This window comes from Mustela nivalis (genome assembly GCF_964662115.1).
Source record: "Mustela nivalis genome assembly, chromosome: 5".
NCBI lineage: Eukaryota > Metazoa > Chordata > Mammalia > Carnivora > Mustelidae > Mustela > Mustela nivalis.
Genome location: NC_139024.1, coordinates 103,513,091 through 103,527,351, shown reverse-complemented (window position 1 = coordinate 103,527,351; position 14,261 = coordinate 103,513,091). Strand labels below are relative to the sequence as shown.

Sequence of the window (14,261 nt, the reverse complement as noted above, 5' to 3'; positions counted from 1 at the left end):
TGTTGCATATAAATTTCCAATTGTTCTAGATTCATTTGCTAAAAAGATTTGCATTTGAGATTTTATTACTTATGCACTTTTGTTGAAAATCAATTTACCTTCTCAGTGTATAGTCTTTCTGACCTTTATAATATTCCATTTATCTATTTGCCTATAGGTAAGTAATCTACACTTCAGTACAAAACTAAATAAATGTCGTGACAGCAGACATCCTTGAATTTATCCTAGATTTAGAGGAAAAGCAATTAGTCTTCAACCATTCAGTATGGTGTATTTCTTACTACAGGACTATAGATTTAAAATATGTATATAGAAAACCTCTGATTTAGAAGGCAGCAACTTAATTTTATTTATCTTTGTTTTTCATTTACCCAACACAGCTTTTGGTGCATTCTATAAGCCCTTTGTATTTTTTAAATTAATCAGTGAATGATTATCCAAGTTGTTTGTTGTGGTAATGTTCCATTCAGTAGCTGACAACATACTCTCATAACTGCTCTTATTTCACCTGTTTTTAACCATGTTTCAGGATGAATGAACAAACTGAAAAACCTCCCAGAATTTCCCATTTAGAGAAGCTGTTTTGTATTACGTGGTATCAGTAGTGTTTTGAAGTTTTCCGTATATGGGATCGCATCTTTTGTTGTATATGCGATCACATCTTTTATTTGCTGATCCTTAGAACAACTCTTTTACAAAGAGAATGTAAGATTGAAGAATAATTGAATCGCTTTATGCCTAATCATGAAATTTGGGATATAATGTTACAGGCACTGATAATACTTAATAAAAATGAATATTAACTTTTATTTTAAAAATCTATTTAAGGTACACCTGGGTGACTCAGTCAACCGACTGCCTCCTTTGGCTCAGGTCATTATCCTAGAGTCCTGGGATCTAGTACCACATCGGGCTGCCTGCTCACTGGGGAGTCTCTTTCTGTCTCTCACTCAATCTCTCTTGCAAAAATAAATAAATGAAATCTTTTAAAAATCTATTTAAAATTAACCTTTGCAATTTTGGAGGTCCATAGTCTAACATAATTGGTGTGTATGTGTGTGTGCGTGCACGTGTCTGTGTGTTTTCAGAAATCTGGAGAGAAAAAGCCTTTAGCAATTTTGTAAACCATAGTTCTCCCTGATTTCTCTCTTACAAGTGATTTATTTATTTGATTATGTAAGTAACATATATGACATGTTCAACATATTATTGATCTTGGCAATCCTATAGGAAGAGTCCTCCTTTTTTAAAATCCTAGATTAGAGGTCTGAAATAGTTTCATGCTTGTGTCTGTTGTGTGAATGGCATAACTCTCTTCTGCATGGTAAAGTTTGAAAAGCCCATTACCCATCATTTATTTTGGGTGCAAATTATTACTTTTTCCCACTCTAAAACAATATTCTATTGATTTTGTTTCCTAGTTCAATTTTGTGGGGAAATTGCTCGGACCAAGAGGCAACTCCTTGAAGAGACTACAGGAAGAAACAGGTGCTAAAATGTCCATCCTGGGCAAAGGATCAATGAGAGATAAAGCAAAGGTACTGAACTTTGATTTTGATTTTTAACACATACAGAAGGTTACCTGTAACAGTCAGGGCCAAATTTACAAGCATATCTGCGCTGTTCTCCCATTGTTTCCCACGATTTTCACCTTCTGGGGCCACCTTGTTGCACTCTCAGTCAATTCCTCTATTTTCATAAAAATCAATTACCCTTCTTCCCCCCCCCCACCCCAGAAGATGTAATTTTGTATCTTTATTCTCTTTAGTCCTTTGTGTAGGTTGTTGACAACTCTCCTTACTTTTTCTGTGTCCTCTATAGAATATTTCTATATGTCTATGCTCATTTTCTTTAATTCCCTGTCTGCATCCCTTTTCTCTCTTCAACTATGTCACATCCATTGTATCATTCTCTCTTTTTATCTCTATGCTCCATTTCACTCTGACTTCCTACCCAAAGCAATTTCAGATACTTATCTGCAAATCTAAGAGAATTCCACTTATTTTCTGAAATGTTTCAGTGATGTTTAACCACTCACCTGACCTCAAAAGAACAAATAAGCCAAGAAAGATATGAAGTTTGATGTTTGAAATGATTTATTTCACATCTGAACTACATCATTTTCCCATTTTATAAAGTGATAGCAATTTTCTCTGTGTTAGAATTCATTGTTTTGGAAAATACCAACCATTTTTAGATATGTATTCATAAAGGACTTTTAAAATTCATTGAGAAAGGGTGGATATATTGAGGTGGTCCTATTTGACCAGGCCATGCTTTTCTGATTCAATATGTTACCACTGAAAATAAAATATTCAAACATTTATTTCTGACTATGGGAATCACATAGGAAATTGTTTAGATATTCTCTCTTTTAACTATTAATGTGAAATCTTAAAGAAAATTACAGTGGGAAATGTCACTGAACAGATATCTCATAGTATTATACTGCGCACTTCATACTGTATTTTTTTTTCTACACACCTTTTTAAGATTTAGATCAGGCATCAACTCCCCAACGGGTCTTTTCTGAAACTCCTGTGATAGGTTAATCCTCCCATCACTTAACATAGTTTGTTGAAATTTTCTGTTTCTCTCATTAAACTGTAAACTCCTACCAGCCAGAGAAATAAAGTAGTGAGTTTCACATACCCAGAGCATCTGTATAGGCACTCCCATATCTTCCAAAGCAAATGGGTGTTTATTGTTTAATCCCATATATTTGGAATTTTTTTTTTCTGTTCACAGAACTTTACATTGGATTTCTTTTTCCTTGTGAGCATGTTAGGAAGCAGCATAAGTATTTGAAAATCTGGTTGGAAACAAATTTAGTTCTATTTAGTTTCCATTAGGTTTAATTTAGTGATATTAGCTGTTACTTAAACTCCAGTTTCTCATTGATTACTTTTTGGGCGATCAATCAGTTTGTCTTTGCTTCAAGCATTTTCACTGTTCCTTTACAAAATGAAAGAAAATGAAAACAATAATAATAATAATAATAATGTATTGTACTATAAACTACATTTTATAGAATCTAAATAAGACCTTACCTGCCAAGGGTGGTGGGCATGCAACTGAAATAAAGCCACAGACATGAATATGCAAAAGTCTACCTTAGGAAACATTTGATTAAAATAAAAATAAATCCTTGGTAAAATATTGATCACTGGGCTGCTATTTCACCTCTTCTGCATGATCTGATCAGGAAGGAAGATTTTATATGTGATTTTGTTCTTCTAACAAATAAATAACTTATCTCATTCTTCAGTGGCAGCACATACGTATTTGTACAGCCACACAGGAATATATTCGTGCATTAATTGCAGGAGTATTTGTTGCTGTGTTACACTGTGTCACCTGTAGTTCTGGTTTATGGTAATGAATAGGACAAAAATTTTTCTTCTCCTAGAGTTTATAACCCAATGGGAAAGATAGACAATAAATAAGTGAATAAACACATTTTAATAATTTTTATGTATTAAAATAATACAGATTGTTTTTCTGTGTTGGCTCTGCTATTATGATCTTTGTTTCATGATAAATAGGAGACATTTGGATAGTTATCTAAATCAGGATGAAATAACTATGCAAAAGCCTTTCTTACACATCTGCTGTGTGCTCAACTGGAGATTACATATTATGCTATGTAGAAAATAAGTATTGGACATGAATTGATCCCTCACAAAACTTATAATTTAATTAGACATACTGATCTGTTTAATGCTTTCTTTAAAAAGAAGAGTTAAGAGTGACATTCTCATTGAATTTTAGTTTTACAAATCTAATAAGAATTTTTCAACCTTAGAAAAGCTTGAAGTTTTAGGATTTGTTGTAAGATAATTATAAAATTGCATAATACAGAAAATAGTTCTAGTGGTTTGGTGTATTAAGAAGATTCTAACAAGTTCAATGTTTTCATTTGTCTTATTTTGGTTTTGGTGTGTTTGGGGGAAACCTTCCTTTTCTTTTAGCTACACCTAGGCAGTAACTCTGTGAGCAGAGAGAGAAAACAAAAGCCAAAACAAAATGAGATGTAGTGATATTCAAGGGAATACCAGTAGCAAAATCCTACCTTATATTTAATATTTTAGTCCCATACTGGTCAGATCACTGAGTATGTGAACCCACGTTTTACTTAGAACCATCCAGGAATGCTTGAACAGAAGCTAACTTTTACATAATGATGATAAAGATATTAATAGAGAAAATTAGAAAGTAATATATACAGTATATTTACAATATTTCAAAATATCTCGGGAAATTAACTGGTAGTTCAGAAATTTCTTTAAAGTCTGAGTCCCTCATACACCATATGGCCAACCAGTTCTAAATAACCACACAGCTGCCTGCTTCTCTAGCAGTTGCTTCCCCCCAAGCATTTGCTTCTGAGCAATCTTCAGGGGTAACTTACTGAAGCTTAGGATAGAGTGTTGCTATTTTTAGTGATGCTGATGGCAGAGATTAGTGAGCGAGAACAGAAGAAGCAGTGGTCTATAGGCTTATCTTTAAAAAGAGTGAGAAACAAACATATTATCTTGGAGAAAAAGGGTTTGAGAGGTTAGAGAAGACCAGACAAAAGCTGAGCACACCCAGAGAGAGGAAACAGCAGGAAAGGTTTAAAGCAAATTTCTTGCCTACCTTCATTGTCCTTAAATGGATATCACAAATAGACATGTTGCAAGTCAATTATGTTGTAATGACAGGTGTTCTGGCATTTCTATTAATAAGCTTGGTTGAAATTATGGAACGCAATCTTAGAACATGCTGGTGACTATATATTAAATATAAAGTGCTGTTTGGTGGAGTTTTATTTGAAAATGTGTGATAATTCTCTAGGCTAGCTTCTCTCTCTTTGATGTGCTAATATCATGTGCAGTTTCTATTTTATAATCTATCTTCTGTATTTGGTGATGGCTACTTTAGTAAATCCTTTCTAATTTCATGGCAATTTGATTTTCATCAACAAAAAAATCAACTGAAAACCTTCAAAGTGATGCTACTGCCTGGTAGGTGTGAACCCCGTACCAATCATCCTTCTCTCATTTGGCTTCTGGGCTATGCCTCACATCAAACGGCACGGTTAGTCTCTCAAATCCTGAAGGAGCGAGGCCATGCTCACTGCTTGTCAGTCAGGCTGGGATCGGTTAGGTGGACTCCTGTTTCAACTTTTTAATATCCCCAACAACAAAGCAATCTGTAATCCCACAAAATCAAGAGCCCAGATACTCTGATTTTAATTTTAGCTGTGCCCCTAAGACACTGCACCAGAGATCAACGTTTGCTTCTCCATTTTGCTCTGCAGGAGAGTGTGCCTAGCCCATTGTTACTTCCAACCAGAGAGAAAGGAATAAGCATTTTTTTTTTTTAAGATTTTATTTATTTATTTCACAGAGAGAGAGAGAGAGAAGTAGAGGGAGCAGCAGAGGGAGAGGGAAGAAGCAGGCTCCTCGCCGAGCAAGGAGACCGATGCGGGGCTCCACCTTAGAACCCTGGGATCATGCTTGACCTGAGCTGAAGGCAGATGCTTAACCAACTGAGCCACCCAGGCACCCCGGAATAAATGTTATTTTTGTTTAAGTATCACTTGAGTTTGTGAAGGACAAAAAGAGTAGATGATAAATTACAGATAGGTGGGAATTTATTTTTGATTTATTCACTGCATTCTTCTGTTTCTTGGAATCTGCATGTTGAGAAATCAGAGTAACAGACTGAGCGGTCCCACCTGAAGGGTAGCGCAGTAGCGCATGCGATGTAGGAATAGTATGCTGCAAATACGTGTTTTGTGAGAAAACAAGGAAACTAGTTTCAATGATAGACCAACACGAGGGTGTTTCAACCTATGATCTATTTCAGCTATAGGGGACCAAACAATGAAAATAGGTTTGAGTTGAAGAGTGAAATAGATCATGATACTAGTGCGAAATCATCTCTTACATTAACATCTTCAACCCTCTTAGGTACAGTTTGTCATTCATTTTAGTGGATGACAAAGAATGAAAAGGGAAAAAAATGCCACAAACCTGTCCGGGCTCAGTTCTTCATAAGCTTCAATGACAAAGCGTGAGCTGGCAATGTTTTGTATGTTGTGAATCAAAGTTACGTGTTACCTTAAATCATTACTTTCCTCTAGTTTGATTTTATTTACAATTACACAAATTTATAATGGTTCTTGTCATTGAAGCCTGCTGTTAGAAAACTTCCAAGGACCTAATGTCTCAGCCATAAACCAAGGATACTGTACAAAAAAATATATCTTTTAAAGTTACTAGTATAATAGTTTTTCCTTCATTGCCACTTGTCACTCATTATTTGGCCTGTACCCGTGTTTCCGGTAAGAAGTGAAATAAGGGAATCGCAGAATCAAGATCTCTCACACCACAGTGTGGGAAATTTTTATTTATTAAGCTGTTAAATAGAATGTAGGAAGGAGCATTTCTAGACATTTTACATTTTATAAGTCTATTGTATTAGTATACATTTGTAATAGTATATTTCCTTTCCGCCACTGCCTGTCCCGTTTTGCTCTGAGATGTACTCTCCACCTCAAAATACTGCAACCAAAATTCAAATGAGGTATCTCCAGTATAGAAAGGGACTGAGGATGTCTTAGAAATATTTTAAATAACATATTCTGTGGTAGTTTTAAACATGGCTGCAAATTCTTTGACATTTCTTTTAGAGAAAGATGAGTAGGGTCTAATTCTCTTCCTCTTGAATCTGGATAGTTTGAGTGGCTTGCTAGTAACAGAAAGACTGCGAGGAGGGGGTCACTTCAGGATTTCTGAGGGTAGGTGGGAAAACACAGAGCACCTTCTGCCTCATTTACAAGAACTCTGTCTTTTTTGGGAACTCTGAATTGCCTTATAAGGATTCTGACAATCTTACGACTGCCCCCTACCTCCCACTGTGAGGAAGCCAGAGTGTTACCGAGAGAGGAAGGCCTTGGGTAGGTACCAGTGGGAAATTCCAATGGAGCCCACCTTTGAGTCATCCCAGGCTAGGCGTTACACCTGAAAGTAAAGAATTCTCCAGATGATACCAGCCTCTAGCGATCTGAGTGACCACAGGCTGTTTGATTCTTCCTATCTGCAGCCCCAGGCTCTGGGAGCAAAACAAATTATCCCCATTGTACTCTGTCTAAATGTCTCACCTACAGAATCCATGCACATCGTCATAGTAACAACATGGTTGTTATTTTAGGCAACTAAATTTGGCATGGTTATTTATCTAACACTGGACAGCTGGAACACATTCCTACAGTTTTATTTGTAAAATGCAAAGATTCTCAACATTGTGAACCATTGTCCAAATACTGGATTTGTTCTCTTCTTGTGTTTCTACTGCCCCCTCATGGCAATTACTAAAGACTTTTAAGAATTCTGGGTTTTGTGGGGATTTTTGTATTTGGTGTTTTGATATTTTTGTTATTTACTTACACCTTATTTTGAAGCATATGCCAAAGTTCTATCTCCAAGTTGCCAGTAAGGGAAGAGACTTCCAAGAAAGACAATGCAAAGATTTCCAGAACGTTTGACCTAAAAGGTATTAGGCTAGTCGAAAGGCTGGACTTAGAAGTCCTTGGTACCTTCGAATGTCTGCTTTAATAACATGAGACTCAAGGTTAATTGGGCAAGTAATTCTAATTTCTCTGTTAAGCTTCTTAACTTTATTACAACCTGACAAAGCGAGTGCTCCAGCATTTTATCGGGGATGTTAGATAGATCCTAGAAGGAGATAGAAATGCACCATACAGCAACTATTGCCCCAAACCAAGATTAGGACAGTTTTCTTTTCTTAGTCTCTCTTTTTGACCAAGTCAATTGGCTAAAGATTTGTCTTAGCCAAGAAAAGGAGGACCATACAGCATTTTTGTTCTGAGAACATTAACTGAGCTTGTTGCTTCATCGTTCTTTTCTTACATTTCTTATAGATGGTGGAAAATACATAAGGGATCAAGTTATAAAATATACCACCATGAAGATTACCTGCAGTCTATATAGGGACCCATTGACATTCTTTTCTTTCTTTACCAGTTTCCTATGTTAGGGAAAAATTTCTAAGAAGAATGCTAATGTGATTCCATTTACTGATACACATTTACCTATTATGAATGTATTTTGTATTAGTGCTAAATATATGCTTAGTTGACCTCTCTCTCTATACACACACACACACACACACACACACACACACACACACATACATATACATATACATATACATATATATGTATATATAAATATTTTAAGTATTAATGCTGCTTTGTGTTTTTAAATTGGATCCAAACTTTGCTTTGCCTACACATTGCAAATTCCAGTGGACACATGAATAACCAAAGCAATAGACCCATATGAATAGACAATGAATATTTTGGGTCTATATAATAGGCCAAATAAATACTTGGGTCCAATAGACCCATATGACTATACCATTGCTTTCACAGAATTGGATATTAGAAAGAAAAATTCCTAAATAACTTTATTTTGCTCATTTTGAAAAATCATGCATTTTTCATTTTATGGATAATTTTAATGCCAAACCATATAAGAATGGTTATCTAAAAAAATGTTTTAAATAATGATATTTATACTCATAAAAAAGGGTATTATTTATACATTTTTAGAAACATGGTGTGTTAAATGTTTGTTTTAAATGGTTAGAATTTGACCCCAGTATAAGCCATGTTCTCTGAAGAGAAGCTTGGACTACTTGTTCTAGCACAGTGTGGGGAATTCGGAGATACAGTTAAGAGGATAATGGGCCCAGAGTGGGAATGTTACAGTGAAAAATCCCGCACTTAACTCAAGTACACTATCAGCACTAATTCAGATTCTGCATTTCTTTAGTTGCGGTGATGTTTTTGACTTTGTATTCTGTTTTCTCTTTATTGTTTTTCTTTTAATTTCATAATTCATTCAGAAGTTGAATAGTACTCTAGTTTTATCAGTCATAAATATCTGAGTCATTCTTAGTTCAGTAGTGTTGTTGTGAATACTCGAAAATTTGTTTGAGCTCTTAACATCCCCTGATAAACAGTAGAGAGCTGTATTTTCTGGTTACAGTTCATGATGCTGCACAGAGCCCAAAGAAGGACAAAGTAGGCAAACTCCTTCCTAATGGATTATGTTCCTGAGTTCACGTTTGCTTTCTGTGTGTACTGGTTCACCAAAAGTAAAATCAAAAAGACTGAGGAAAAATGAAAAACCCAGGATACAAAGGAAATTTTATATATTTTGCTATGAACACAGTCAGTTGCACCAGTTGACTTATAGTAGCTGGGACAAAGTTTTGAATACTTCCAGGGATGCCATTCACAAGGCATTCTCTTGTGAACTGCGCCTCTAATTGTCTGATACTGTTTGTCACCAGCACCAAAGCTAGTTACCAGAGTAAGCACACCAACTGTCTATATAGGAAATACTTCCATGTATGTTTTTCTTACTACCTAAATATCAGAAATCACCTCGACTTCTTATAAATATATTTAGTTTTACAATGTTATCTGCAAAGATATATATTGTTTTGTATATATTTTGTGCAAACGGCATTTGTTTTTGATAATATTAACATCTAAATTTTTTTGCTTTTTGAGGTCAGGGTTTTGAGATAAACTGTGAATGTATGCCAGTATTCTGCATGTGGTTTATCCCAGATAAGCCATGCCTAATGTATAGGTAGGTATATAATTGCTAACATCTACAATTCTAGCATCACTATGGGGTTTAAAAAAAAAAAAAGGGGGCAAACAAAATGTAGCGATTCATTTAGAGAATTTGGAGTGTCTCCACAAGCTTTCATATTCACATTTCTAAGCTTTCTATACACTGTTTGCTGTTTCCTCTTTCTCAATAGTAGGCTGTTTTCTCTTCCTTTTGTATGTTTTGACAAATTTTTTTATTTCAATTATTTGGAATTTTTAGGAAATGTTTTCCCCGGTCATTCTTAATTTTCTTCCTCTCACCTGTCTACCTTAAAAAATAATTTTAAACCTAAAATAATTTAAAGTCAGAAAAAATTTTCCAGTGTTTGAATGTGGGGTAGCTCTCATTTCGAAAGGTGTGAGAGATATTTATTTCCTCAGCAGCACCACCAATATCATATTTACTTAAATCAAACCAAGTCAACAGTCACTACTACCAAACCAGGAGCATAAACAATAAAAAATAAAATAGTAAGACCATCAACTGAACAGACATAGTCTACCTTGTGCTGAGTTAATATTTCCAGGATCTCAATTCTATACCATTTTAGATTAAAAGTGATATCCACATTTAAAAACTAATAATAACAATAATAATCTTAAAGCATGCAGAAACTTTTATTTTGATTATCATATATCTTTTTTCCATTTTTTTCTTTTCTTTATTATGTTCAATCCATCATTGATCTTTTTTAAAGATTTTATTTTATTTAAAATTAAAGATTTTAAATAAAATCTTTAAAAAGATTTAAAAAGACAGTGAGAAAGTGAGAGAGCACATGAGCCAGGAGAGGGGCAGAGAAGCAGATTTCCTGCTGAGTAGGAAGCCCAAGGTGGGACTCAATCCCAAGACTCTGGGATCATGACCTGAGCTGAAGGCTTAGGCACCTTGATTATAATTTGTCTTAAGGAAGATTTCATAATATATGGACTTTTTTTGAAGGCCTATAAAAATACTATTTATTGTCTTATTAGTGACTAAATGAAGAGACTTTTACAACTGAAAAGTCTCTCTAGAAAAGGAAAATACTTTTTGAGGGATGACCCCTCAACTTGCCTAAGGCCATATGGTCATGGCTCACGGTTCAAAGGTAACATGTACCTGGGGTTGGGGAGCACAGCATCGTTCTGGAAGTCCCCAGATAAGGCAAAACTATGTTTGTTAGCAGCTCTGTATCTTTGGCATAATAATTTGCTGGAACATAGAAATTAAACTTGAGTAATCCTTAATTTATTAAGGTGACTGTAGGGTTGTCTTAATTTTCACTGAACTGAATGGAGGTGTAGCATATGTGCTTTTATAGCATACATGTACCCACGCATATATATATTGGCTTATATAATCTTAGAGTTGGCAGAGAAGGTAAAGATGTTAGTTTAACTCATTAATTTTTATAACCAAAATATATTGTTCCCCAAGAGACAGTAATTTGCTTGAGATTCCTGGGAAATTACTAGGAAATATTTAATTATTAGAGGTAAAAAGGAAAACATAAAAATGAGGACCAGTTTTCATGAAAGTATCTTGCTTAAGTATCTTGCTTAACTTGCAGATTAATTTCAAGGAACCATAACACTGAGAGGAATAGAACTTACTAAGTTTTCTCTTACTGTTTCATAAACTGTTACATCCAAGATAAGAAGAGAACAGACCCAAATTACTTTAAATAACATAAAATTACCTACAGGTTGTAAGATTGAGTTGACCATGATTCTTCATCACGATCTAGCCTCTATAAAACTGAGTAGTTTGGATACAACTGATTCGTGAAAATGTTTTTATCTATCTTCTGTACTGTTTATATTACATGCAGTGTGTACCCTGGATGGATGAAAAAAGGGAAGGGAGCACCCTTTGCTCATCATGCCTGAGTTAGCAGGCTTTATGCTGGGGTTTAACAGCTGTCTGCATTTGTGAGAACTCGTGCAGAGAAGTGAGGGAATCACTTTGCCAGTCTAGTCCCATCCTTGGGGGAAGAATAGAAGCAGCATGGGCACTTTTGGGAAATCTTCCTGTCTTAAGAGCCCAGTTTCCCTTTTAAGAGGAAAGAGTTTTTCTCACTCCTTCATCCCTCTATAGTTTTAGAAGTCAAGAAATTGATGACAATATATTTAGCAGCACGTGTAATACCTTCTTCCACGTTGCTGTGAATTCTTGTTACAGTTATAAGCCAAACGTCGTTTTAGTGCAGGTATTTTTCCTCTAACCATTGTTTAATTCTGTTTTTTAAATCACCGGGCCTGGATCATATTTTTTTGCCTTGCTTTTATTCGGGTATAATTTACATATGTGAAAATCTACCCTTTTTAAGTATACAAATGTGTATAGTCATGTTTGTATCATTACCATCAAGATAAAGAATACGTCTGTCACACCAAAAATTTCCTCTGGGCCTCATTTCATACCCTGGTCCCTGAAGACCACTGATCTGCTCTCTGTTACTATCCTTCACTTTTTCCTAGAATTTCATAAATTGATTTATACAGCATATAGGCTTGCTTCTGAGTGGTTTCACTTAAGATAACGATTTTGAGGATAATCATGTTGTTGAATGTATCAGTAGTTTGTGTTTTTACATCACTGAGACATTTTCCATTTGTGGCTATACCAAAACTTGTTTATCCATTTATTGTATGGTAATTTAGATAGATTATTATGACTAAGGCTGCTCTGAAGATTCATATATGTCTTTGTATGGAGCTACGATTTCACAATAGAGAATCTGGGAATTATTCATTGAAAGTTAAAGCAGTGGGACATTTGCATAATCCTTTTCATTAATGTATTTGTCACAGGACTATATATTTTTAAGAAAGTCAGAAAGAAGTACTCCGAAAGTCTTGGTTTTATATTTACTCTCCAATTTTTGGTATGGTTTACTTGACATTTGTAACATCTATTAGTTCTATGAAAGACTGTTTTATTAGTTATTCATTTTTCATTCTGCAAATAATCATTTCTAAATTAAGGTTTAGAGAATTTTTTTTTTTCCAGCAGTACCCTAAATTAGGATACCAGAGTTCAGATGCAAACTGGAGATTCTGATTCCCTAGTCAGAGAGATGAGATTTGTTAGATAAATGAAGCCATCTGCATCAATTTAAATAGTTCTACCAAATTGATTCATGAAGTGTCTAATATTTCCATGTAATTAGCAGTGGCATTTTCAAATCTCTATAACTGAGAGGAAAATTTAACCTTCTCTGAAGAATTGCACACTCTAGGGTTGATACTTTAGGAAATTATATTGTTCTAAGGGAATACTCACCAAAGAATTACATCAGATTTTGAACAGATGCTGCAAGAACCCTGTTTTATTGCCGGTGCACAAGAGTGGTGATATTAAAAGTCTTCATTTCCTCCCTCGCATCTGATGTTAAAACAGATTTCCCATTTCTCAACTCTCTCAGTTTAGTGGTGAATCTCTTGTGGCTCTTCCAAAAAAAATTCTGCTTTCTTTTCTTTTCTCCTCTACTGTAAAATTAAACTCTAGTCATTAAGTTCATTGTATCTCTTTTTGTTGGGACTCTAAGGAGTCTTTCCTCTAAGGGAAGGTGGAGGGTTTATTTCAAAAGATAATATCTGTTTTTATTTCAGTCAAAGAATTTAATTTTTTAGTATAGAATTTTACATCTACATATACATTTTCACTTAAAAGTAAATAAATGTGCAAAATCCATATACGATAATGATAGAATTTTATCTATAATTATATTAAATATCTATAAATATAGATGGTATTATCCATGAGCTTCATATCATATCTCATATAATTGCTTTACCAGGGGAAATCTTAGAGATTGGTTAATTATAAAAATCCACAAGTCTGTTAAGATGCCATATTCCTGTTTCATCTTTGCTGTTAGATTTCTGATCTTTTTCTTCTTTGTGCTGCATTGATGGTACTGAATGCAGGTGAACCACCCTGTATTTTATGTTATAGAAGATAGACATACTTAGGTAATTAATCTGGAGAATGTTTGTCTCTCGTGGCCTATTGCATGGGAGTTACAAACTAATTTCTAAAACTAGTTATGTTTTTCATAATGTTAAGATATTCATAATTTTTTAGACATTATAGTAGATGATAAGTATAGTTTACTCAGAAAATGTTGATTCATTCTGTGAAATAGTTTAATAAGAAGGATGTTAGATAAATCAGGCATGTGTTGTAAATTATCTGAAGGTTTTCTTTAGGGCTATACATCATCCATATTAAAAAACAAAAACAAAACATAAATTCTTCTTTCCCAAATATGAAGTAATAAATGCCAATAGGTTGACATTAATATGTCAACATATTAATGTTGACAAAAACTATTATTGCTATCCCAAATATTTTATTGTACCTACTAACTAAAACTTAGTTATGAGTTTTTTTTTTTACATATTAACCTATTAAAGTATGTGCTATCAAAAATAAGATTTGGATAATTATTATATGAAATTTCTAAACTACATGGCATTATTACCCATACTTAGTGAAATTATAATATAGTTCATGACCATGGCTAACTTATTGGAGGATTGTTAACTGTTTAGTTTTAGGATATAGCTTCCC

General features: G+C 34.3%; 1 protein-coding gene across 10 annotated transcripts in view; it reads left to right on the top strand.

Annotated features, from left to right (window-relative positions):
• Window positions 1-14,261, top strand: part of KHDRBS2 (KH RNA binding domain containing, signal transduction associated 2) — a 617,530-nt gene that overhangs the window by 213,579 nt on the left and 389,690 nt on the right. For all 10 annotated transcript variants that reach the window (XM_082731291.1, XM_082731286.1, XM_082731283.1 and 7 more), the window contains exon 3: window positions 1,422-1,538. In XM_082731291.1, the coding sequence (XP_082587417.1) occupies window positions 1,422-1,538 (117 nt within the window). The remainder of the gene's footprint in view (window positions 1-1,421; window positions 1,539-14,261) is intronic.